The 27,724-nt window shown below is 45.3% G+C and overlaps 1 protein-coding gene across 2 annotated transcripts; it reads right to left on the reverse strand.

Moving 5' to 3' along the window:
• LOC108026822 (BMP-binding endothelial regulator protein) lies at positions 1-27,644 on the reverse strand. Of its 2 annotated transcripts, none has more exons than XM_017097989.3 (7): positions 26,733-27,644; positions 14,028-14,342; positions 10,434-10,522; positions 4,550-4,643; positions 4,105-4,287; positions 3,184-3,396; positions 1-2,569 (listed from the first exon to the last, which is right to left on the reverse strand). In XM_017097989.3, the coding sequence occupies exons 2-7, from the start codon at positions 14,206-14,208 to the stop codon at positions 1,071-1,073; spliced, it is 2,259 nt and encodes a 752-aa protein (XP_016953478.1). In that variant the 5' UTR covers positions 14,209-14,342; positions 26,733-27,644; the 3' UTR covers positions 1-1,070. The 2 variants fall into 2 exon arrangements, with proteins under 2 accessions (XP_016953478.1, XP_043947747.1); XM_044091812.2 differs by lacking the exon at positions 26,733-27,644 and adding an exon at positions 14,472-14,559.
• Between the last annotated feature and the right edge of the window lie 80 nt (positions 27,645-27,724).

Genomic DNA, 27,724 nt, shown 5'->3' on the forward strand with positions numbered 1-27,724 from the left:
TTAAATTGTTTTTTTCATATATTTCAGTTTTATCCACTTGCATTTGTGGCATTGTTTTTGTTTTTGCTTTCTTTTCATTTCATTATCTTTTGGGATATTCACGTATTTCGTAAATTTACAGATCCAGCCATACAAGTAGTATTTAAAGACGTCACTATAGTACATTACATTAACATTAAACATTAAACTTTAAACTCGATTAATTTGTAAAATTGAAAGATGGCAAAGAGCTGTCTCCCCTTTCCGCTGGTTAGGTGCATAATTAGCTGGCGAAAGTTGTATAAATATTAACACAGTTTGGGTAAGAGTTGGTTATTTGAGATAAGCGGAACTTCGAGTTGGTTAGGTAGGCTTGAGTGGGGGAGTTGGGTTTAGCTGAGTTCAGTTGAGTTCTGCGGATCTGGGGCTCGTTCGAGTTTCAACTAAGCAAAAATACTGTTGTGCAATTCTCATAGTAGTTGGGGTAGGTCCACCTGCTCCTCCTCGCTGGGGCTTAAATTTTAAGCAATCATCATCAAGTACTGCGGCTAGGACTGCGTTAAGTTCTAAGTACAATTAGCTAAGGCTTAGCTTAGTCGTAGTTTAGTTTAGTGGTAGTTTAGCTTTAGATCAGTTTTTAGTTCGGCGCAGCGGCGAACACACATACGGGAGTACGAATACAAATACGAATACAAAACAGGCACACAACAACAGGCTCTCCGAATAAAACTCCATTACTAAAGCTAAAATAAATAAAACTTAGGCTACACGAAATGGCGACAGGATGGGTTTCGATGCTGCGTGTGTGTGTGACAGGACACTATGTTCCTATCCGGTTTATATATATATTTCTGCCTACTCCAGAGGACGTTCAGCGTAATACTGTGGCCTGGCTGTCATGGGAGCGAATTCAACTAGGTTTCCCTCACGGACCCTCGGCTTGTCGGGCCGCCAAAAGTATGCTATATACGGCGGGCCACTCTCTCCTCGCCCGGGTATCTGTGCGGATGGGCGTGCTCTTGAGTGGGTTAGTGAGTGTGTGTGTGTAGTAACTAACTAAATGGGTAACTAAGGTTAAACGCTCGACTAACTTAGTGGAGGGGCGGTGGCGTGCGGTCCGGCGCACGCGGATAGAGGAAACTGCTGGGCACGTGCTTCAGGATGAACTCCTTCTGCAGCTGATCCTTGTCCAGCCTGTTGTGGGCGTGGCCGCTGGACAGGCCGCCCGTCTTGTGCCGCCCCTTCTGGCCCTGTTTGCTCCGCTGCTGCTGCTCCTGCTGCAGCTGCAGCCGCAGCTGGTGGTTCTTCTGCCGCCGGTGACCCTTCATCCGGCTGAAGCTGGGGTCGCCGTAGAACTGGTTGCCCTTGAAGATGGACAGCGTGGCGTTGCCACGTCGCCAGCCTGGAGCCGGACAGCTAGTGGCACTCCTCCAGTCCGGCAGCTGGACGCCTAGCCTGCGGCACTCGTGGGCGTAGGCCGCAAAGCTGTCGCAGTGGCAGTCGCCCGAGGGACACTCGCACACGTCCATCCGGCAGGCGGCCTTGTAGTTCTCCGGGTTCAGCCGCTCGTGGCACTCGCCGAACAGATCCGGAACACTGAGCGGATGGCAGTAGAAGTTCGACTTGCGCTTGTCGCAGGTGGGCGTGGCGGCCAGGAACTCGCGCTTTCGCGAACAGGACTTGGGGCCACCCACCTTCCAGGAGTTGGCAAAGTGCCAGACCTCGTCGTCCCCGTGACTGCGTCCATCCTTCCCGGTGAGATCATCGCGGGAACTGCCGTTGAAGTTGCCACACAGGCCGCATAGCCTTTGCTTGAATTTCGCCGGCACCGAGACCTGCAGGAAGCCAGCTCCATTCCACTCCAGGGTCAGACCCATCTCCGATCTCAGCATCACCGCTCCTCCGTCGGCCAGCCTTTCAATGGTCACATTCTGGCCACCGGCCACGCTCACATAGGGCAGCGTGACCCTCGTCCCGTTCACCTTGACCCGCATCCGCTGGCCGAGATTGACCTTCAGGTTGCGCAGATTGAGGGTCACCGTTTTGGCCCAGCTGGCGCGGCGCGTGCCACGCCCCTCGTTCGTCAGACGGATGTGGAAGGTTTTGCCCAGACAGTCGGACGCCAGGAGGTACTTGCAGCTGCCCTGGAAGCTGAAGAACTTGCCGTCAAAGGTGCGAAAGTGGGGGTCCCCGAACACCGTGCAGGTTCCGGCCGTCTCCACGCACCTCTGGCAGCACTCCCCCGGCGGCTGCTTGAGCTCCTCGTTGGCCCGGCACTTGACCGCCGGACAGCGCATCTGGGCACACCGGATGGTGCCTCCGTTGCAGCGGCAACTGCGGCAGGGGCCCATGTCCCAGGTCTCGTTGTTCTGGTAGATCACCCCGTCCAGGCTGCACTCGCTCCGCACCTCGGCGACGGCGCAGCGGGGACAGCAGCCATCTGGCTCCTGGAACTCGGGCGAGCACTCCAGGATCGGGCACGTGGGCCTCTGGCACACAGAGGTGCCGTTCAGGCAGGTGCAGTTGGTGCACCTGTCCGGCATGAACTGCGTCTTCTCGGGATACACGCTCTTGTTGAAGAGGCACTTGCCTGGGAAAAATGCGAAATGGAAAATATGGAAAAATTAGTAGGCGTACATACAAGTTTTCTAATATATATTACATTAAGCTTTACTATAAGGTTAGTTTAATCTGGTGTGAAATTGTTAATTTTTGTCAATTTTAACAACAGTTTCTGTTGCTCTTAAGAATAGGCAGCAATAGTACTTTTAAATCATATGGGGAAACGAAATTTGTAAAGAATTTCAAACAATGTCAAAAAAACAAAATTACGTTTAATCACTCCCAAACGCTATTTAGGGATACTCTTTGTTGTGAGAAAAGTTGAAAAAATTCATTATCTTTGTATAATAAAATTTGAAGCCCTTTTTTCTAGTTCCAATATAAAAAAACTATGCCATTTTTTAATTTCGCGCCACACGATTTGGCACTTTTTTCGGCCCCTAAAAAGCGACCTGCATTAATATACACAGCAAGTATCTATTAATAGTTTAGGCATAACAATATATCAAAACATCTTTATTATTATGCTTGGAATTTAAAGAAAGCTATTTTTAAATGCAACATAAATTAAAATATTATAAAATAGATCTTGCATTAAAAGGTAAATAAGATCAGAAACCTAGGGCTCTAAACAGAACTCACCTGGAACTGGCAGGAAACTGTTGTTCTGCGGACACCGCGGACAGCACTCGTCCGGCCGCTTGGTCTGCTTGGACATGGGGCACGGGAGCACCGGGCAGGTCTTCTTGGAGCAGGTCAGCTGGTTGCCGCGGCACTGGCACACCAGACAGCGGTCGTCGATGGAGGCGTCCACCTCCTGGCCCTCGGCCACCGTCTGTCCGTTGATCTTGCAACCTGAAAAAGCAATCCCATCAGACACATTGGACATCAGACATTAGCCATCAGACACTTATGATTTAGTTGTGCTGTGGCGTGTGATTTGCTTGGCCACGAGCCAAGAAATTTTCCACAAGGCGAAACGGGTTTCCAAGCGGCATTTGCCGCATCTACCGCATTTGCATAGGCAGCGTCATAGGAGGGCCCCCAGATTGGTGTTGCTTTTGTTTGCTCAGCCGCGATCGCGATCGCAATGCGAATATGCGGGCCGACATTGTCGCCTTAATAGACAATTTAAAGCCCATAAATAAGCAGAGCCAACAATAACAGACGCGTCGCGGAGAACAGATCCGAGCGGATCAACGCAGCGGATCGCCAAAGATCTCGATCGGAGATGGGGCGAATTTCGGAATGCCCCATGAATAAATCATTTTTGGTAATAGAGACATCAAATGCTGGCCCTATCAGCGATGATCTACTTTGCGTTGGTCATGTGATTCGAGCCTAGCGTTTTTATTGTTTTCCAAATAATTATGAATTTCGAAGCATTGGTAAGAGAGCACCAAACCAAGATTGTCCACCTGCTTGGGCTCTCTATTGTCCGACGATTATGAGCCATTAGCGGAATATCTGGCTAATTTTAGTGAGTGATGCTACTGGGGATGGGGGCTGAGGCTGGGGCTGGCACTAGACCGGACTGGAATTATCGGGGGAGGGGAGACTCACCCTGACAGGTGGGGCAGCACTCGCCGGGCCGGGGAGGCTGTAACTGGTTGTCGTCGCACTGCGAATAGCACTTCTGGACCGTCTCGGTGACCACGGTGGCCACGCACTTGTACGTCCTGCAGGGATCCTCCGGATCGCTCCACTCCGCACCACTCTCATAGGACATGCCACGGAAGGAGCACCCTGTAATGAGGAATATTATGTTTTGGTTGAGTACTGGTCATACGCAATAAGAAACGATATCGTATTCATTGCATAAACGTTTTCTTATTTATAAATATCTAAAAAATTCCATATTTGCTTGTTATTTTTTGATATATTAGTATGTCAGATGTCACATTATGTGTAGGTATACAAGAAAGATTTTATTTTACTTTATCAAATCGCATGATTTTAAATTCGTTTGCGTGCTGTTCGGTTTTTAGAAACTCTAGGCCTAACTCACCTTTGCACCTACGGCAACAAGTTCCATTCGATTTGTCCAGGATATAGCAATCATTGACGGGCGGACAGGTATCGCGGCAATTGACGAACCCGTTCTGAAAATTCGAGTGAAAAGTAAAACAATAAATTAGACTTATGCTGCTAGTTTTCCTCTGTCCCATGGGGCGTATGCGCAATTTGCACAAATGCGCTTGGCCATGTGAAAGATGGCTGTCACCGAGCAGCTGATTGCTGTGAGCAGTGCACACTGAGATCATATATATATGGATCCACTTCCCTTCCCATAAAATACACCTCCACCTGATTTACTGGCCAGCAATTGCTTTCGAAATTGCCCATGCTCATTGAAGCTCTGCACTCTGACCTTCACTGTAATTTACTTTGGGCGTGGCGATAGCTTTGACTCGTACTTCATTCGGGGTTAGCTACACAGAGACTTTCAAAGGTCTCTGTTTCGATTTACACTTGAATTTATACTGTAAGTCTTTGGCATCCTGAATAAGATATTCAATATATCGAAGAATATATTTTGATACTAGGTTGCCTTGTATCTTTAGTTCCTCTGCATTTCAACATTTCAACTATAGATCTTAATAAAATAGTATGATTTCACAACTTGCTAATGACCAATTTATGTAGACAGCAGATCAGAAATAACATTGTTTTTATTTTTCCTCTCTGAGAGCTGGGATTATGCAAAGTCTGGTAATTTATGCTGCAGTAATTTATCCTTAGGAGCGAAAACCCCTCGGTCTCTGGCAACTCGTTAGTTGATCCCTCGCCTGATTGCCTGCCCACAGGTAAGCAGCTCGAAATCAGCTTAGATATACATTCATGTGCGGGTATCTATGCATCTGGATTTTCTAGCCATTCGGCTGTTAACGACATGCTGACAGCTGCAGCGGGGCGCATTGGAATTGATGTCGATCATAAGTCAAACTGTGGCAACTTGGCCGACGACTTGTGCAATTGCCAATGCATTGCCTTTAACTTTAACCCTTGAGTGCGGCAAGCAGCTGCTGGCTGTGACAGGTTAAAGCCAGATTCCGACTCAGATTCAGATACAGATTCAGATCCAGCCCGGCCGTAATAATAGAGCTCGAGTCGGAGCCGAGCCGCAGCCGGAGCCGCCACTAATTGTAAATGTATCTATAAATCTAGATAGATGTCGACCAAAAACAGGCAAAATATTTCACTAATTTGTATGCAGTTGCTCCGAACAATGTTGGTCGGGGTATCGGTGTGTGTATAATTTAGTGCAAGCAAACCAGATTGGATCTCAATTTGGATGGGGCCGCAACGTGCAAAATTTGCAATTGTTATGAAAATGAAAATCTCGCGAGTCTCGGTCTCGGTCTCAGTCGCATTCGCAGTCGCTGTCGCGGTCTCTGGCTGCTAGATGTTAATCATCGTATTAGTTTTAATGGCAGTTGTTAGTTGGAATTTTAATGGCACTTTAGAGCGGCATTGTCGTAACTCCCCCAGCCCCCATTTCTACACGAAAAACAAAATTGCCGCAAGTAAAGGTCGGCTGATTAAAAAAACCTCAATATGATATGCAAATTGCTAGATACACGTCAAATTAATTAACGAAGACCAGGGGGAAATGAGGGTTTGTATCTCTGAAATTAAATTGTAGCGCTCGCAACTTTTATAAAATATCCGACGTATTTTAACTCTTAAGATATATGCTGGCTGCCGTTTTGAACAAAATTAACTTTGGTCAGATACAATTACTTTTCAGAAAATCACAAATTAATTAAATATTGATATGAATTTCAGGGAACAACATCAGCAATGTTAGGACCTCAAATACCAACTTAATATAATAAATTTACAATGCACATATCGTCTCTATGACCTTTGTTTTCTGTGCACTTTTTGAAATACGGTAAGCTGACAGATTGAGTATCACTCTAATCGCCGGTCGTATCTCACGGATCAAAGTTCGCATGCACTCGAAATCCGGCCAGCTTTTCGACTTGATCTCTTGGCCAACTCGCGTCCAGCTGTTTATGCTTCGGAATTCTTTCTTTCTAATCGGGAACCGGTATAGAAAAATGCCCGGCCAACATGAAAGTTGAGGCATTTTTTCCGCGAGAGATTGCCAAAGCAAAGCCAAAGGCGCCACGATGGCAACCCGAGCTGCTAAGTAGCACCGTGTGATGGAGAGTGGATGGTGGCCGGGGGATACGTGTTGTTGTTTTCAGTCTTGCCCAGCGGCAGTTCGCAACAACAAGTTGTGTGTGAGTGTGTATCTGTGTGTTTGCCACAGTGGCAGAACCACATTTGCAAACGGCCTCTAACGACCTTGCGTTTGACAAAACATGATCGGTTTTAACACCGTCTCTGCCTCCATCTCGCTCTGCGTCCGAGCCTCTCTTTCTGCTGGCCATCTCGGAGTCAAGTCGGCCAGGCTGGAGTCTGCCGCTCTAGACACGGAGTGAATATGGTAATGACGGTCTGCTGGTTTTATGGTCATGTGTATTTTGTCACTTGTGGGCATCGGAATTGGAATTGGTCTTCAAATCAGTCGTGGAATCGGATTCGGACTCGGATTCGGCCACGAGTTTGGAATGGTTTGCCCAAGAATTTGCAGGAAAGGAGTTGGCAGACCTGTCTGAAACATTTGGCCAAACCTGGTTTGTCCATGCTCTAGAATTCCATATTCGCAAAAGTGAATTTATTTAGCTCTAATGATTCCAATTTGCTGATTTGCCCCTGGCGCTCGTAAATCCCTTATTAATATTAATACGAAGGCGACGTCAGTGCCATTTCCATTTTTCATTAATATTAATTCGAAGTACCTAGTTAATATTTATCAATCACTGGCCGTATCCTCTAATCACATGTTTACCCACTTCTAGGAGAAAAATGTAATTTGCAAATTCACATAAAGTCCTGCTCAATCATGGACGAAGAATTCCACCCCCGAGGAGCGTTTAAATCATAAGCCATTAAGTGCGAATTCAGCGGATTCAGCATAATATTCGCATAAAGCCGAGAATTTGTGGTGCTTTCAGGGGGAGGAGCACCATTTTCTTTGATTGTCGCTGACGATTTGGAAGCCTTTTCTAAGCATGAACGTAAATTCATGTATATTTTGGACCATAAACGCGAGTCGTAAAGTGTCGACTTAAACGGGGGTTATTCCCGGCGTAAGATTCAATTCGGGAGCGGAGTTAAGCAGGCATTATTTATAGGTTTTATGCGTTCAAGCCCCGATTACGGCTTAACGTTTTGCACGCTTCGCCGGGAGCGTTTGGCTCGGGGTCTTAAGAGCGAGCTAAGAGAAATCACATCGAACTCGGGTTAAATTCGATTTCATGAACTTTAAATGAGTCGAGCGACGAATCCCCAGCGCGTACGACAGAGACGCAGCAAGCGGTCGAGCCGGAACGGGACGGAGCTACTCTGATGGCGCCTTCCCAGTGAGGTGGCGCCAGTATCGTATCTTTTTGCCTTCTGCTCCCCGCCGGCCTTTGCTGCTGCTTTTTAATTTCGGTTACGCCCACTTGACGACGACGACAGCAGCAACAATGGAAATAATAATAACCGAGCGAAGCGAAGCTCAGCCGCAGGCGAAAAAGATTCAGCGACCGATCGATCGATCTTGGTTCGATTCGATCGCTTGGATCGCTTGGATCGCGGGGATCGCTTCGATCGATCGGTCGGCGCCAGCCTGAACGCTTGCCGCTCAAATTGGAGCAGCGGCGTTTAGCAGCGCTTAGCGCTAAATTAGCAGCAGGCTCACGACGGCCTCACCGAGAGAAATATCTATAGGGTATGGCTACCACAGTTAATTTTTTTAATATTCCTGAGTTTTATATACCTTATTGAGTTTTGTAATCTTAAATAATTGGACTCAGAAGCTCCTAGAAAGGTAATATTTCGTAGATACATTTTATAAAATATATAAAAGATAAATTGTAAATATACAAATTTACAAACAATTTATTTTAAGGATACGTACATATATATAGATTTCTTTAATTCTTTTATATATGTAAGTTTTGAAATCATGTATCTTTGTTATAGGTAAGTATCTATCTTTTGTAAGGCTTAATACTTATTTTTTGATATTACATTTTTAAACTAAATTCCTCGATTTTTCTTTGTTCTTTAATTCTTTAATTGATCTATTTAAGTATCCATCTACTTGTTGAACCCACACATATTGAATTGTGATATATAATAAGTTACACTATGAAGATTATTTGACAATTTCGAAAAGTTGAGGTCATGTAACGATTTCGAACCTTAAACTGTTTCTTTCTGTGCCTTGTCAACCCTGCCACCGCCCCTTTCCACCTGCTCCCGTGCCACCCTGCTCGCGCTTTCCATCGATCTGCCAGATGAGCACGCGCTGGCTTAATGACGACACGAATCCGCCGTTTGAGCGGCGACAGAAAGGGAAAGAGATGCTGTTCGAGGGAAAGAGAGAGGCTGCCGCTGGGGAGCTGGCGACGAAAAATCTCGGCGACGGCGCCAAGTGTTTGTCAAACGATCGAGTGCCGGATCGATCCCAACACCGAACCGCATACCCTTTGCCAATACCGCGCTACCCGAGATACCCAAGACACCCAAGGTACCCGTGGCTCCCGTCCCACATGGCGGATGACGGCGCGAAACCCGTTTGACGACCTTGGATCATAAAAATTCACCAGAGGGGGACGGCCAAGGGGGCCCGAGGGGGCACAGAGCGAGCGAGTTGGCGAGAGGAAGAGGAAGAGGCGAAGCCAAACAAATGCAAACATACTCAAACATTCCGACGGATTCCGGTAACATCTTCAGCTGCTTAGATTCTTTCTCCCCTACACAGAGCACAAATGTTGCAATTTCAGGGGACAAACTTATGAATTATTTCGTTAGGATACGAAAATAAAAAATATATATATATTTATATTCTTATATATATTTATATATATATATATTTTTTTTTTATTATTATCTTGAAAAATTTTAAGATTCAGTTATTCTACTAGTCCTACTTTTTAGTGAATTAATTTCTTCAATATTTGAAATAAATTTACTTTAAATATTTAAAAATTTTGGAGTTCCGTTTTGTTTTTATACAAAGTACAAAACGGAACTCCAAAATTTTTAAATATTTAAAGTAAATTTATTTCAAATATTGAAGAAATTAATTCACTAAAAAGTAGGACTAGTAGAATAACTGAATCTTAAAATTTTTCAAGATAATAATAAAAAAAAAATATATATATATATAAATATATATAAGAATATAAATATATATATATTTTTTATTTTCGTATCCTAACGAAATAATTCATAAGTTTGTCCCCTGAAATTGCAACATTTGTGCTCTGTGTAGGGGAGAAAGAATCTAAGCAGCTGAAGATGTTACCGGAATCCGTCGGAATGTACAATAAAAGTTGAAAAATCACTTGCAAAACAAGGGTCTGGAATACCAAATTAAGGACTTTTTTATCGAAAATTGTCTGCCCTTCGGTTCACAGAAGATCGAGTGTGCAAGTGTTGGCTGGCAAAATCGTTGAAATATTCGAGGCATTTTTGGTATTTTTCATTTTGGCAGGCCGCTAGGGTGTAACTGCAATGACACGAGTCTGAATGTCCTGCTGGCTGGACACTGGCGTCGCCCCATGCTGGCAGGGAGATAGATGGACGGGGGGTGGGGGACAGGGGACGGGGCGGTACAAGAGATTTATTTCAGCAAGCATGTTTATGTTATATCATTTCGTTTCATTTCGCTTTAAGTGACTTTTATCGAGGCCAAGAAGCAGCTCCACTCGCAAACTTGGCACGGATCCGTGGAGCCTTTAAAAGCGGACGGAGGGTGGGAGCGGTGGCGAGGGGCAGGAGGGGGAAATTAAAGTGGCAGGCACAACTTAAGCTCGACTCACCTGGCACTCGCACTTGAAGCAGGTGAAAATCTGCGGTTGATTCTTCAGTTGCACCTCTTCGCCCTCATTCGAGCAGGACTGCCGGACGCCTGGAAAAGAGAATTGGAGTGCGGATTAGTGAGGTGCCTATCTGAAGTGGGTAGCTAATCCCCCCTCGGACCCAGAACCAGAGCCCTCCCACTGCACTTCCTGCCTCTGACGTTGACTCTTGATGTAATAATACCAGGCAAACAACACAAACAAGGGACTCATCGCATGTACAAGCGCCGGAAATTGCCCACCGACTGAGATCTTATCCGAGCACGTGACCCAAAATGGACTCTCCCGCCCTCCTCTCTCGTGCATCTGATCTCCTTCTGCGGGTCAATGAGATTAGGCCACTGGATTTATGTGCATGCGTGTTTACCCTGCACGGGAAAAAATTGAGTCGAATATGTATGGTCTAGTGTGAGGAGATCAACTAAATACATTCCTAGCTAAAAAGTAAATTAGCAATAAATTTCTCGTTAGATAACGAACACATTTAAGGAACGACTTCATAAAATAAGTGTTACGTATTAGGTCTTCTAAAATATAAATTAAAAATAGGTGGAAGATCAAACTTATATTCTTTTCTGGACTAATTGTACTAATAGTCATACAGGCTTTCCCCTCTATCAAAAAATAAAAATCTCCAAAGCAAAAATATCTTATTTTTCTAACAGTAATCAGAATGATTCCACTTCTTTTTTCGATATATAAGATTCACATAAGAGGTATTTCTAATTTTTTCCCTAATAAAACTTCGAATTTGGAATGTGGATGGTCAAATGCACATTACACCTCACCCCCTTTTTTCAGTGTAAGTACACTTCTACCTCGATCCCTTGTTGTTGCCACTTTGTTTGGTTTTACTTCTTTCCCTCTGCTGGCGCTTAACTCAAAAGTAGCCGAGCGTTGCATGTTAAACATGTTCCCCAGCAACAACAACGAAACAAGAAGAGCAACAATAACAATGGGGCACCAAAGGTGAGCGGAAACGGAGAGAGAGACAGAGACAGATGCAGAACGACAGGTAAGGTGCAGCGGGAGTGAGCGCGGGAGGGAGTGGGAGGGGAGGGGCACGACCCGGCAGGCTGAGCCCGTTCTGCTTCTTCCCGAAAAGCGAGGACCACCTGCAATGTGCTGATAAACACACAGGCACACAACCTCCGTCCCTCTCGCTCCCACCCGCTGTTCGGGGCGGTAAATAAAGACGCCGGCGCTACACAGAAAAAACGGGTGTACCCAGTTGAAGTGAACAGCGAATAAAAAAAAATAAATTTAAGAAATGGGCGATCAACGCTTGAGAACCAATTTATCAGATCCTACTTTAAGGAAGTCAATCCTGATGAAAAACTATAAGGCAAAGAACATTTTAGTATATTTACATTATTTCTATATTTCAAAACACATCAAAATATTTTTTTCTTGGCTAAAAGCAAATTAATACGTTTTTTGGCGGGTTAAAATGTTAAAATCAGTATTAGTAATAACATTAGCAAAAAGGGTAATTCTTCATTAAAAACTTAATAACGTTGTATCGCGTTAAAGGATGAATATCTAACGAACCATTTTCCGTAATCTTTATTTATTCTTATAACAAAAAATGGGAAAAAAGTGTTCACAACAAATTGTTAGACGATTTCTGTGGCCTCTTTTAATGCTTTAATAATTTTGATGACTGTTATATGATCACAAATATTGGTCTCAATAAGTTTCTGTGCACAAGGAATGGCATGGGTGATCCATTCGGGCTACCTTCTTGTGCTCTTACTCCTCTTCCTTTCCATCTTGTGATCTCTGTGGGCGGCTTTGGGACTTTGTTTTATTCAGCATTATTATCGTGGATCCTCCTACTTGATCCACGCCCTTCCCCTCCAGAACAGTCTGTGTAATTTGGTCGCTTGTTTGTTTTTGGTTCGCTTTGTTCTTTGATGCTGGACCTTGGATGATTATTGTTCTTGTGTCCTGCTGTTTTCCCCACCCCATTGCCCAGTACCAATCCTACATTCTTCCCCATGCTCAAGTCAGTTGGAAATTTCCTCTACCGAGTTAAAAACAAATATCATGTTTGCCGCGGGGAGACTTTCTACATTCCTTTCTCTTTTCGACTAGGACTGTTAATGAACTTGGTTCAAGTAACCCGATACCGGCATTGCAATATATCCAATTTATGCGATTTTTATTTACATTTAACACACTGGAAACCCCATAAAAAAGCCCACTCAATATGTGTTTTTTAGAGGAGCCCAGACGAGAGCAGCTAAAATAAAGTCGAGCCAGTGGCGGCGCACAGACGGCGCTTGAATATGCTCGGTCCAGTATAGCTACTGAGTCCCGCTCGTCCCCCTCTATTAAAGCCCGCGCCCTCCCTTTTCCTCACCAGCTGGCGTTGGCGACGTCCGCCGATTAATCACAGTCGCCGATTAAGCGCCAGTCAATTGAGTGGGAAGGGGATTAAGAGGGGGTCAGAGGGGTCAGCGGCGGAGAGGTGACGGGCTGGGAGGAGCGGCAGGAGGAGGCACGTGTTCCAGTGGTATTCGCAGGCAAAGCCCTGCTCCAAAGATCGGTCCCCCAGGAGAAATTAAGAAGTACTTCAATGTGAATGGTCAAATGAAATTTAAAATTTTTATCAACAATCATTTAGTTCTCAGAAAACATCACAAATATAAATTTTTTTTTAAAAATATATTAAAGTATTAATATATAAACCTCTTTAAAAATGTTTTCTTTATGAAGATTGTTTGTAGTGCTTTTGCATAATTGTAGCTATCGTCAAACTTTGCTTAGTGAATATGGTTTTTAATATTTTTAGGTAAATAATTTAAAATTAAAGCAAAGACCAGTGAAAGGTTGACGAGTTCGCAAAGTCGCCTCTGTCTCAGTCATAAATTAGTTCCGTAGAAAAGCGATCGAAATAACTATATAACTCTGCTCTATTACCGATCGCATTGGTTGGCAGTTAAAGCTGTTATAAGCTCGTAAAAATCAGCTAAAATCCATGATTCATAGTCATAAGCCGTAGTAAGTCCGGCAAGCCGCTTAGACGTACACATCTGGGGGAACTTTTGAATATTATTTTCCGTGTCGGGTGGAATGTTGATCTTCATCAAGGTTAGTTGAAAGTTTTACGATCGCTTTGAAATGAAATTAATAGCCAAAAAAGAAGCCAAAAGCAATTAACTTATTAGAAATGCTTCTCAAGCTGTCGTTAAAACATTATTTACGAGGTAATCAACTTTGCTACAGAAAAATATCGTACTTTTATGAAATTAAGGACCTTTATGAAAAAGGAAATTAGGCAGTTCCTTAAATCCTTCCGATCACAAAATGTAGGCATCAGCTTAAAAAACTTCGAAGTTAAAAAAATTTCAAATTTCTAAAAGAAAATCCCATTTTGACGACTTTTTTAATGTGAGTCCCTATAAATCTAACATTATGGCTACACACTCAACAATATAACGATTTTTTAGATTATTTAGATAAAAATTTAATTTTTATACTAACATAAAACCCGCATTGATTTTTCGTAGTCCCAGAATGTTCATCTAAAAACTATGTAGTGGCACTCACCTGATAGACTATCGCCCGCTCCGGCGGCGACTGTCTGCGCTTGGAGCACGGCCAGCAGGATTACGGTGAGGATCAGGACCTGGGTGCGTAGGAAAAGTCCTGGGCCCTGCCGCCCTGGCGCCAGAGATCTCGGAGGCTGCTGCGCAGAAATTTTCCACTGGCCACTTGATTGGCAACACATTTTCTCAATCGGTCGATGTTCGCGGAAATCTCTATTAGTTTTTCCTCAGCACGATTCTCGTTAAATACTTTGCTTTCGGTTTTGTGTTTTCTCTTTTCTTGCTGTGTTGTGGCTGCGGCTTGCGTGAATTATGACTGGAAAGAAATTGTGTTTTGGTGGAGAAAGATCACGATCAAGCCGGTTAGTTTAAAAATAACAGCGCAGCGGGCGAAAATAGATTTGTTTGGATATTCTGCAGGTGTCTTGTACCAATTTGTACCTACAACTTTGTGCTCAAATTTAATTTAGAACCGATTTGTCAGCGTGTCGGTGTCTGTGTGTGCCTGTGTCTGTGCCCGTGCAACAACTGTCGATTTCCCTCCTTCCGAAGACTGCAAACACTTGCCGCCCAGGGTGAAATTTTGGCCAGTACCTCTAGTAAATCATACCGTTTTGGGTTTTACGACTCCGGCCCGGAACACCCGAGAGGAGGCCAAACAAATAGAGATGGAGATAGAATTCTGCGAACCATCAGCGCAGCCCTCGCCCCGCCTCCTTCTGGGAGGTGTTAAGACAACCTGGACATTATTAGTTGTGCGATTTATGGGTGCGTGTATCCGTGTGTCTGCAGACACAGATATACCTGTGTGTGGTTCAGGTAACAACAGATACGAGCCTTGTGCTGATGTGTGGTGGCTCTTTGTTCGGCTGGCGGATCATAAAAATGTTAATGATCTTTGACGGGCTGGCGCCAGCCAGGGAATATTGTAATGCTTGTTTGAGTTATAATTAATTTCGATGGCGCATAATATTTTATTATTTGTCTTGGACCAGCACAGCGCCGCGATTTTCGCCAAAGATTTGCTGTCTTTCAGCTTCCCCGGCTTGTTTTATTGATTTCTGGCCGCTTCAAAGTGGCGCCAGCCAAACGCCGCACCAACGCGGATACGAATCTCTGTGAATCACTAGGCGCTAATCCCAATCCCCAGCGTAATCCCAAGCCCCGGTTCGGCTTGGCTTGGTTCCCAATCGCAGATCGTGTGACACACCCTGCGGCGATCGGGAGAGCCGAGAAAGAGCGACTGGATGGGCCGGCCCAAATCGGTGCTTGACCTAACAAATGTCACCGGCGCTCGAGCAAGTGTCGATGGCCAGGCAAAGTATGGGATCCCTGGGTACCCTACCATCTGTGAAGCCCTCAGATGTAAGGGGTTCCCTATCTATTATTGAATATCATATCATTTAAATATCTTATGGTCTTAAATAACTTTTTCTATGTCGAAAATACCTGTTCTAGTGCTTAGCAAGGTCGAGCTAGTGTCGATGGCCAGGGAATGTTTGGGATCCCTGGGTACCCTACCATCTGTGAAGCCCTCAGATGTAAGGGGTTCTCTATCTATTATTATACATCATATCACGTGGTCTCAAATAACTCTTTGCCTTGTCGAAAATACCTGTTCTAGTGCTTATAAATGGGAAACTTGAGTTGAGGTAAACATATTTAGGCCTCATATACCCCCGATTAGTCGGTGTGTTCCGCACTGCCCGCCCTGATAAGACCTAAGCTCATGCTGGACTGTGTGTACATATGTGGAACTCGAATAACATGTTAATTTCTGCACTTGATAACGCAGCACACACTTGTGAATGATTGAGGAGCAGCGAGTGCAGCGATCGACTACGTGACGATCGCTTGCAGTGGTGTTGTTGTGCCCGCTCCCTGCGATTAGGTGCAATTTGTCAGGCGTCAGTTGACAAGGACAATGCAAATCAAAAGTGGGAACTACTCTGCCATGCACTACAGTATACGCATGCCTCATTTATTAATCTTTCTGCTTCTAGGAAATGGTTCTAGGTTCTTTGTGCGACCACAAGAACTAGATGACTTTGACAAAGTGGCGGTCTCAAAATTAATCGCCATTGAGGAAGTCGCAGTTTTCCTCGGAGATTATGTAACTGCGAGCCTCAATGTCGCCGTGGTTCCCCATCGCTCAACTCAAGAGCACTCTTCGCCTGCCAGTCCAAATACGATTCTTGATTTTGGTCAAGGGCTCGAGCTGATTTCAATGGGATCGCCTGGGCTCTCGGTTCGCGGTTCGCGGCTCTCGGCTTATCGTGTGGGTTCATTGTTCAGGCTCTGATGCCTCAATGCCCGTGGCGATGAGAGGATGATGATCGTGCCACATGTGTGCAGTACGCAATTTCCAAATCGCCAAATCAGTCGGTCTTTCAGGCCGGGGTTAATGTGCGATTGAGTGAATGAGTTGAGAAATCTCAGAGTTCTGGCGGCGGGCTGCGCGGCCCAAGGTTGATCCGAAAATAGCCGAGCAATAGTGGGAATTAGCAGGGCATTTAATTTGGGGTCCAGTTCCTAAGACCTCGGCCATGCGCATTACTCTGTAAAGTGTGTAATTGGGGACCCGTCGGGCGGCTCTTCATGACTCAGACTTAGACGGCGATGTCGTGCCAATTAAAGTGGTTGAGGACTGAGGACTGAGGACCCAGGGCCGAGGGCCGAGGGCCGAGGGCCAGTGATTATGGGCTGGCACTGGGCTTTCTAATGGTTCCGACATGGCGTCAACCCAACCGACAAGGCCCGGGCAATTAAGCCAGCTCGGGGTTGCACTCGAGCTGCAGAAAATTGGTTATGGTTCTGGGTCCTGGGTTCTGTTTTCTTGGCTCCCGAAAGGGTTACGCATGGCACGCAGACGGCGTCTAGACGGGGCCTCTAATGATCGGCGGTAGGTTTGTGCCCATGCAAGCCCCCCATACATGCACTTTACGCAGGGGCCATCCTGCCAGCTCGCTTCTTATCACACTCTCGCCATCGCGAATTCCACTTAAGAGACCGACCGGGCTGCCTCCCGCCAATTACCTGCGGAGTGGACCATGTCGCCGGCTTAATTCAATTAACAGCGGAATGCCTGCGACTTACAACTTACAACCTACAGCCACATGGCCATTAAGCCCCGAGATCAGTCGCAGTCCCCCGCGAGCGGCGCCAAAAAAACCCCAGACTCTTTGGCAAATCATGCAAATTCCACAGGCCAACTACAAGACACGACTCCAGAGCCCCGGATCCCAAAACTCCCCGCTGGTTCCGATCGCCGCCTGGCAACTAATTTCAATGTATTTGCATATTGAAGTCTGTTTGCCACAACAATGAGATGGCTAAAAACGCACATTTGTCAAATGGCAGGCCCTTGGGGGCCAGCGGGCTCGGGTTCGGGCTCGGGCTCGGGTTTTCAGCTTTATTTGGTACAATTCCATCTGACTGAAACCGAAACCAAACCGAAAACAGAAAACCCAAGCTGAAACCAAAACCAAAACCGATTACAGCTGCAGCCCAGATGAAGACAAGGCCCATGACGTTGACGATTGCCGATTGCGGATTGCCCAAGACAATGGGCCAACAACGAGAGTTACCGATTTCGTATGCCGGGGACCAGAGGAGAGCGAATGCATCGAACGACATAATAAAGTCGCAAGCCAGACAAACGTATAAAAGCTAACAAAGCTATTAGCCATCATCATCATCATCGGGGCATCGATGGGCCCAGCCCATGCGAACTGCGGAGTGCCAGGACAGGACCACAGTGAAGACCCGGCCGACCCAAACTGGTCCTGTCCCCCGCCTTCAGTCGATCCTACTCTCCCATGGGGTAATGCGATTTTAATAGCGTTCGAATCGTTGCCAAACCAAACCGAACAAAAGAACTCAGCTGAACAGAACCGAACGCAGTCGAGCCGAGCCCAAATGTGCCGGAATAAGTGCTCCATAAAAGTCACACGTCGTATAGTTTAATTAAACGCGATTCCCCTCGAGAGTTTTCAAGTAACCTTTCTTTCCCTATACAAATACCTTTTTTTTTAATGTAAATATGTTTTAAACGGAATTAACAGGGAGTTTTACAATTTGACACTCGTTTTGTAGTTTAATTTTAAAGCTGAAAATAGTTTTGTTTGGATAACTACGATAACGGGTTTTTGACAATTTTAAATTGAGTTGCTTTAAAGAGATTTGCTTGTAAATATCAACTGAATGTATTTTATTGATTAAAACATGTTTTCCTAATTATAACTGAATATATAATTAAATTTAGTACCATTAAGTTACTCGACACTCTTTACATTTTATATTTTTGAATGCAATTTTGTATAAAGTATAATTAAACATTTTACTTTCTCAATAAGATATAAAAATAGACAAGCGAGTACGGGCCGAGTTGTATCAGTGGTGAGATATACGAATAAAGGGTTATATTGCTAAAATTGAATTCGCTAACAATGACTTTTTTACTGCCCAGTTCAGAGTGGCTTTAGAGCCCAGAAAGACATTGAAATTCATATTTTTAAATCTCCAAAATCTCTATTTACGGCTCTGTGCACACATTTTGATCATCTGTTGATTGCCGGGCCAATCAGCATAAGCCACTTAGCTCGGTGCCGTTTTTGGAGCCGCCACCAGATTACTCCGATCCGATCCGAAAGATATTTCCTTGCCTAAGTCGATTAGTCACCCCCAGAATCGGAATCTCGGCCGATTCTTGGCCTTCTAAGCCCAGCCGAAGTCTCTGCACAGAGTTGTCATGGCCATGAATCATGGATCATATGAAATGATTTTTATTATTCTTAACTGCTCTTTGGGTTCGGTTTACGAATTATTAATAAACTCGGGGCAAATATGGTGGGGGAAAGGCTGGACGAGGGGCCACGGGCCTTTGAGTGCGGGTGCTGGCTTGTTGAAATTCGAGTATTATTAGCGAATTTACCGCAAAAAACTATAAATAGCCGAGCAGAGCCATTAATTGATACACAGACATGCAGGCCGGACTTGTGGGGTGCGTATCTACGTACGTATCGGCAATCCAAAGTCGAACTTTTGTGCAGAGCTAAAAATGCGATCAAAACAACCACCGAAATTCCTCACAATTTTTATTGTGCAATTATTTAGGCGAAAGTTAATCAAAAAACTACGTATACAAAATATTCGTTTCTTCTTCTTTTTGTTGTGTTCGATACAAAAAACCGGATTTATTGATCGAAGATGAGGCTGTGTAGCTGTAAACAATTTTTTAGAAACAACCAGCCAACGGGCCAAACAAAAAATCGGAAAAAAGAGGCAAGAAACAACAAATTTTGAGCAGACGATTTACGGGAATTCCAGCGAGTGACGTGCGGAACCCGATTTTATGATATTGTTGTTGTCGTCTTGAATTGGTAGCCGCTTCTGGCACATTTGTTTAATGACAATCTCCGAAATGCCAGAGAAAAAATAAACAAATTCTTGGAAACTGTTATCAAATATCTACGGCTTTGTGTCCCAACCGGAAAAACATAAGGCTCTCGTCCTAATTCAAATAATGAACACTTATTTGTAACTTAGAACCTTTTACGATAGAAGTAAATTTAATTGTTTTTGTTCCGATTTGCACTATTAAATTTGTTTTTAAAATGTAAATTGGAATTCTTTCGAAAGTTCCACCTTGAAAAATAATTATTCTTTAAAATTTCTACTAAAAAGTAAACTTTTAAAATCGAAACAGATCTTAGAATTTGTATAATTCATTTTAATAGCCATTTTTTATTGGCAAACAAAATTGGTATGTGATGAGTTATTTGAGTAACCTTCTGAGAACGTTTTTGGAAGGGCATTCCACGTTCGGTAAAGTATCACCGCCGAGTGCTTACAAGTTTCGTTTGATACCAGCAATCAAAATGGTTTTCACAGGCAAATTTATTGATTAGCACGCAAATGCGAATTGTTTGAATATCTTCAGCTCTGCTTTGTGGCCAAGACAGGCGGTGGGCCCCCGGGGTGTTGGCCAAAAGGGGGTTCCGAATGGGAACTGAATGGGACAGGTGCCGGGGGTAACACTTGGGCGCCACATCCACATCCACAGCCATAGCCAGTTCTGTTCTCCTCTGTTCTGTTCCGTTTTGCTCGGCTCGAAGTGATTCTGCTGGCGATATTTCGCAGTGTCGCTCTGCTTCGCTGGGCTGCTTGAAACTCGATATGGCTATAAAACATATTACCTCTATATGCGGACTGCGATGCGATCGGATCGTATCGGGCGGCCGTGCATATGGCACACTACATTCCGCAGCCGTGATTCAGATTCAGTCTCAGTTTGCCTCTGGAGTCTAGACTTCCGTTTCTTCCTCTTCCTCGCAGCCCGCCTGCCAGTTCGTTTCCAGAGTCTTTCGTTCTGGGTTCGCTGCCAGAGTCTTTCGCTCTGCGTCCGTGTTTCGTGTTTGGAGATCGGTTATCGGTTAATGTGTCTGTTAATTCACGTTGATGTGCCCATATATCTTGGCTCTACGATTTCAGTGCCCGGCTTTGACATGCAATCGCCGGGGCAGAAGGGGTTCGGGTCCGCGCGTGACAACTGGCCGTCCGGTGCAGTTGCACTCGATCAGCTCGTCCGCTTTTGATTGCCTCTCCATTGGCTGTTTGTTTACTTGCCGATTAGCTCGGTGTCGTGACGTTGAACCTGCCACAAACAGACGGGCAGACGGTGCCCCGGAGGTGTTAATTCAATTACAGCAACAATGCCAGACCCAATCTCAGCTGCTCCCAATTCTAGTGACAAGTCGGAGCTAATGAACAGATCGATCTTTGACAGCGGACAAGCTTTACTTGCCTTTCGAGGAAGTTGCACAATAGAAATAGTTGTCCTATGGCTTACAGCTCTCAGCAGATATGCAGAAAATGCACAGAATCTATGAGTTATTGCAATTTTGAGCTGATGATAAAATAACTTATGAGTTACGAAATATAACCTTCTTAAAAATATTCTTACAAACTCGTATTTTTTTAATGGAACCTGCTATTTTAATTGTGCTGTTTTTCCGAGACATTTTTCCCCGCTTTTCAGTGAAACTTTGCCTGCTAACTCGTATCCATTGACTATACTTTTTTGTTTTCCACCGTTGCTGACGTACAGAAATGGAGGCCCGCTGAACTCAGATAAATTAGTCTGTTTATGATTGGAGTGCCGGAGCAGGAACATGAACGTCAGCGTTGATTTGAAATTAACATATGATTATCACAAATTTTGCTTCCATTTTTATGGGCATCGCAGTGTTTTGGCTTGGCTTTTTAAAGTTTCCATGGACTTTGCATAGCAAATACATGAATGCACATTAATACATTTACATACAAATGAGGGGGGCAGCGAAAAACTAAAAGCTCGGTAGACTCTCTGTGCCATCTGCATAATTTGTGTGAAATTGCGACTACAAATTGCTCATCTTGGCCCCCGTCTCAGTGGGACAAAAGCTGGCTATAACCGCCTGGACTTTGGCTTGCGGCAAGCGATTTGTGGGATTTATGGATCTACGGCTTGGGGCGCCAAAGCGCCACCCGAGCGCTGTTATCAAGGTGCTTTACCACTCCCATTACCAGATCCCCTGCTCGCGAACACATATTTATATGGACTGTAGCCCTGTGCTTGTGTGAGCCTGCATATATCAGCGACAATTGAAATTGTTTGTTCTCCCGCGAATCGCTGAATCCGCTGCCAAAACGCGGCTGACATTGTCGGACTGCCTGCCAGGGCAATGGGAATAAATGTTAGTAAATAAATAAATATTGTAAACAAATGTTCGTTTTTTGCTGGCTTGGCATATGTACAGCTGGCTGTTGCTGTGCTCGCTGTGTTTGCTGTTGCAACAAATGAGCTTGTCAAGTTAAATGGCACGCACCAAATGCTGTCAGCGAGGTTGCAAACACAAACACAGGGATTGAGATACAGATACAAACACAAACACAGATACTGAAACCATTGGATCGCACACAGGCACTGCCATTGCCGCCATTTTGTCTGGCTGCACTGAGTAAATTGTTGCAATTGCTGGCTGCAAATAACCCGGGCACAATGTGGCACAACACGGCGTATTAGTAATCTAGTTTATTTCTGTTTACGGATGGCAGCGCAGCAGGGGCAGGGGCAGTTAAGGGGCGAGTGTGAACGCGAACGGAGGGTTGGCGTCTGAAAACTTTGATTTTCCCTTTGACCAACAAATAAGTTTGGTTTAAGTTTAGAGCCAGAAGCTCTATTTATAGGGTAAACAACTTTGTGGGAACCTTGGCGGCGGCATGATAGGTTTTAAGTCCCTTAATCAATCAGCAAATGTATTACAAAAGAATACACGTAGTAGAACTTGAAGAAGAACTTTATAAAATAAATTTTCTAAATGGTATTAGGCATAAAATCAAAAATATATGAAGATGAATTTACAAGTTTATAATCCATTATTTATATTAATGGCTAGACAAGGTGAACAAATGGAAAAGTTATTATTATTATCAATACTGAGCACCAAGTTTTATTTGGCGTGGTTAGACTGAACTTAATCCGAACTATAAACATTAAATATCATTATTAAGATGCTACTAATCCCCTACTAAGAGTGTCGCAAGCGAACTGATAAGAGATAACTTATTCGAAGGTAAAAAGATTTTACTCACTCATTAGCCTCTAGAGTTAAATGAACAAGACTGCTTACACAAAAAACTTTGGAGAGTTGTTTAATGTTGCTGGAAAGTATTTTTATAGATTTAATTAATAATAATTGATAGATGTTCTCATCATATTGCTTTTCAATGGCATTGTTAAGAGAGTTCAATCTTGTGAAATGGGGTTCCCGCCCATCCATTCATGGTTTACCATCCCGTTTTCAGTGGCTTTTCTCATAGAGTATTTCATTGCCACTCGAAAAACACAACTAATCACCCAAGTACACGCCGTTAAGTCTGGCAAAACCTTTACGGCGAGATAGGGTACAAGAGACTGCGGGGAAGCATCTATTTTTAATATCTTATCAGAGGAATTTTTATTAGCCGTGTATTGTTCAGCAAATATTAATTAGTTTCTGTGATTGTACAACAAAAAGGGAAATTGCTCTGGTACTTTTGAGTGTGTGCAGTCGTGTTTGCATTGCGTTTCATGGCGAAATTATCATTGTGTGACGCAGAAGACCCCAACCCCACCTCCATCCCCATCTCAATGCCCACACCCATACCCATCCATCCCTAGGCTGGATTCCCTCTAAACCGCTTCAGGGGGCTGGTGAAATTGCAATCGACAGACGCTGCGATGACGCATGCTTTTTCCCATCGGCCGGGATGTGAGTACGGGCGTGCGTGTGGGCCTAGACATATGGCGACAAAGAGGCTGACGTCATAAGCTATCCATCTAGCGGGGAAATGGAAATGAAAGCGGGAAATGGGTAGTGGGTAGTGGAGAACGGAGGCTGGCAGACGCGGAAACTGGGAAACTACCCCCGAACGCGTGTCGAGACTTTGGACTTCGGTGGACCCGCCACGACAAGAGTAGTGGGCACTTGGGCACTTGGCCTGGCCCACTTTGCACAGCTGCAACATCTCGCGAACGGCAGCAACACCATATCACAGACACTGCACGGCACAGCAGCAACATCCACGAACGGCAGCAACATGTCCCACATCCCCAGATCCCCACATCCCACGCAGGCAATTAAGAACGCGACTTGGCTATTGGGTTACACTTAAACTTCACTTTATTCGTTCGGTTTCGTTTTGTAGTCAGCATTTAACATTATTTATTAGAAGCAACAGTCGGACAGGCGGTGTCACAGAGGGGCACATGGGCAGGGGCCTTTGACGCGAGGGGGGGCGTATCAAATGTTTCGCCTTTGCTTCTCGGTCTTTTAGTTTTTGTTTCTTCTGTTTCTTTCTCGCTCTCTGGTCTTCTGTTTTGGGTTTTTCCAAAACGAAACGAGCCAAGCCGGCTTGCTCAAAAAGGGGGGTTTTTGAAAAGGGGGCCTACGCGAGGGGGGCGCACATGGGTGGCGAGGGGTGTCTCCTGTATCGTCTGGCGCTTGGCGACAGCAATTTACCTTTAAGCGAATGCAAAAGTATGCGGAGAGCCGAGGAAAAAGTAGTCGCAGCCACACAATTACCCCACTGGCGGAGGAATTCTCCGGAGAACGGGAATCGGTAATCGGGGCTCTGTAGCTGGACCATCTCTATAAATAAGCCGAAAGTCGGCGGCCGAACCAGCTGAACCATAAATCATAGGCGACGCGCGAGTGTCGAGTTATTATGCGATCATATTTTAATTGCCGGACTATTATTATGCAGCCAGTGCCGCAGACCCCCTGCCTCGCCCCCTCTCGGCAGCATAATCAAGTCCGGCAAACAAACAAAACACCTGCAAAGTCACCAGTTGCAGTTGCAGTTGCAGTCTGCCTCTCCAGGCGAGTGAGTGCGGATCGGAGATCGCTCGGCTGGGCTGCAGATGGGGAACTGGGGAACCGAGGACCTGAAGCCGCGCCGAAGATTGCAGACCGCCTGGCTCTGTGCTTGGACAGGTGCGTGGACGTGGCCAGCGGGAGCGAGAGAGCGTCCCAGCCACGAATCACATCCCAAGGCAGTGCCCTGCCGAACACGGAGTACCGTGGCAAGCGATCCATATCGGTATCAAGTTCTAAGACCATGACAAAGCCATTGTAAATCCTTCAGATTCAAGAGATACCAAATATCATTATATCATAGAACATTTTATATTATTTAAGGTAGAATTCAGTTTACTTTGATGCATCTGTATAGAGTCCTTCAAAAAGTAAAGATCAACCTTTACCACTACGGATCTAACATACCTCTGACCACATTCCCCTTTCAAGAGCATACCTCACTTAAAGCAGAGGCATCTCCTCTAACCATTTTCATTGAAGAGTTTCCCAACTTGCTGGTAAGCACCAGTATTTCCCCGCGCAACGGCCCATCCTCAGTGCTGAGCAAACAACATCATCCACTTCAATTACCCTTGATCCAAGGGTATAAACACATAGTTTTTGAAGCCAAATTCACATGCAGTTCGTAGTCGCAGTTGCAGTTGTTATGGTTGTTATTGTTGCCCATGTTGTTGATGTTGCTCGGTGGCCAGGAGGGGCAAACGAGTTGTCCCCGCCGCCTATGTACCAGTATGTGAGTTGTCAGTTGGCAAAACTGGTATGGTTGCATTTTTATAATAAAGCGAACTGAAACAACAACAAAAAGCGACACCTAGGCAGTGCGGGAAAGTCCGTCCGCTGGTCTTGGCCACTGCGAGTGGGGATCCGAGGATTGGTGCTGGGGGCCTGGGGATTGGGGATCGAAGGATAGGGGACCTGGAATGGGGCTGCGACTGGCACTGGCACTGGGACTGTCATCCACGGCCCGGTGTGTCGCCTGCTTAGCCGAGTACTCGAACTGCTAGTCAGACGTCTGTTCTACGGACGTTTCATGGACATGCCGGCGCACATTTATATTAACCCATGTAGCTTTGGCTCACTGGCTGCCCCGCCCCCAACGGATCGCCCCTGCAAAGCGCAGTTATTACTTGCACAGAAAGAAAAACATAACGATGATGGAAAACGGGCCATATAAAGTAATGAACACTTTAAAAGACATGGAATGAGTCACCTCACTTGGGGAACAATAAGCTGTGGCTCTTAAGGAAACCCTTAGGATACTACATTTTCAGCATATGTTTAGGATAATAAAATAACACTTATCATATTAATTTGTCACATTTTTCCCTGTGCATACTTTATGGCCCTTCTGTTTGCGTTTCGGCTGTGTCTCTGCCTTGGACCATACATTGCCCCAGGAGTCGTAGTTTGTATTTGTACGGACCTTCTGGCAGTCCGTCCCTGCCCCCTAATGAGCCAGTTCATTGTGTTCCCTATTTTGCCCCGTACCCTAGGATAATACTTTTTATGGCTCCGCGAGCGTAATGCAGGAAATGGCCAGCGATTAGCTTAGTGACAATTCAGGCTGCAGTTGAAGCTGCAATTGCAGCTGCCGCGGTGATTTATCCGTCTATATATCACCGGCAGATATTTGACACATCGTTACTAATTGGTCAAACAATATGTCTCAGCGGTGATTCATGCCCGGCAACAGATAAAGTGTTGTGTGCATATACTAGCTAGTACGAGTATGTGGAACACCCAATCAAAATCGCTTTGTTTAATCACTCACTTGGTCGGTGTCTGCTGAGCGGCTCAGCACCGCTCCAAGTCCGAGACACTTAGAGCGCCTCAATAGTTTCGGAATCTAGAAAACCCAATTGTTGCCGGGCAATCAAATCCAACTGCGAGTTTCCGCCTTACAAAATGCTATGCAAATGTGCCTTATTAATTGCTTGCCAGACAATCAAACATATGCTGGCCTATTCGTAATTTGATCAGCTTTTGATTTTCAAAAATTCTTGATGTTCGGCGGCAATAAATTAGCAAAAAAGCCACGAAAAAGAGAAGCGCGCCGAGAGCGAGTGCCAAATGTGATAATAGAAGCCAAACAATTAAACAATTTTCGCAAAATGTTGAAACAACAAAGGCAGATAGCACACACGTTCGCAGATACACACAGATAAGTGAAATGTTTATATGTTTCGCATTATAATAAAACAAAATCGCACTTGGGCATACACAGCGACAAAGAGCGGGAAAACGAAATCAAGTCGGGGGATCGCGGAGGGGCAGAGATTAATTACAAAGGAATAAGCAAAGTTTACCCGTAATTACACTTCCAGATTTCCAGATGAGGTGCTTGTGGTGGCAAGAAGTCGGCGGAATCGAAAATTAATTATGCTTGACATGTTGCCAGCGATCAGCAGCGTGGTTGTTGTTCTAGTTGTTGCCGCTGTGGTCGTCTAGTTGCCGTGGTTGTTGCTGCTGCTCGGGCCGATATGAATCGCATTTTCAATTGCCTTGGCTTGGGCTCGGGTCTATTTTTTATTGTGCTTATTGCTTGACGCGAATCAGCGGAGGAACTAGGCGATGCGCAGGGCGGGGGCACTTAGAACTCACTGGCACACCATTTATTTGAGCCGGCGCGCGTCTTTCATTTCAATTTGCATTTCCACTTCCACTTCGATTTCGGTTTCGGTTTCGATTCCGATTTGATTCGATTGCGAGCACTGCGATTCGCTCTGCCACAGATTACGCATACGCCACGTTGCGCGCAGCCGTCGCCACTGTCAAAGGTTCAGTCTCGCGCTGTGCGGCGACTGCAATTTGCATTCAATTCAATTCACTGCGCTGCCACACAATGCAGTCGAATCAATGAAACTGCGCGCCATTCACCGGGAAAGCGGCCCAGCCAGTGGAAAACGACGCATTAGCACGGGCAGGAGCCCAGGAAGTCTGAAAACCCAGCTGAGCCGCGCACTGAGCTCAACACTCGTCGCGTTGATAACGAATTTCGTGTGCATATGCTGATCTGTATTTCATTACTTTCGGACGTATTTCGCGAGTGATTCGCCTGTAATTGCGCTCTGCGAAAGATCGTCGTCGCGGTGACTCGGCGAGCGTGGAAATGCGCGCGAGTTTTCCCCCTGCAAGAGCGATTTTCCTGGCCAGCAATTCCGAAATTCGAGCCACTCTCGACCGTTTTGGACACAGCACCGCTCGCGCCGGCAGCTATAACGTAACTGAGAGGAAACGCCGCGAAAAACTGAGAAAACGCTCGCCTCCGCTCGGGCGGCCTCGTGCGGCCGAGCCGAAG

Source organism: Drosophila biarmipes, chromosome 2R (genome assembly GCF_025231255.1).
Source record: "Drosophila biarmipes strain raj3 chromosome 2R, RU_DBia_V1.1, whole genome shotgun sequence".
In the NCBI taxonomy this organism is placed as follows: Eukaryota; Metazoa; Arthropoda; class Insecta; order Diptera; family Drosophilidae; genus Drosophila; species Drosophila biarmipes.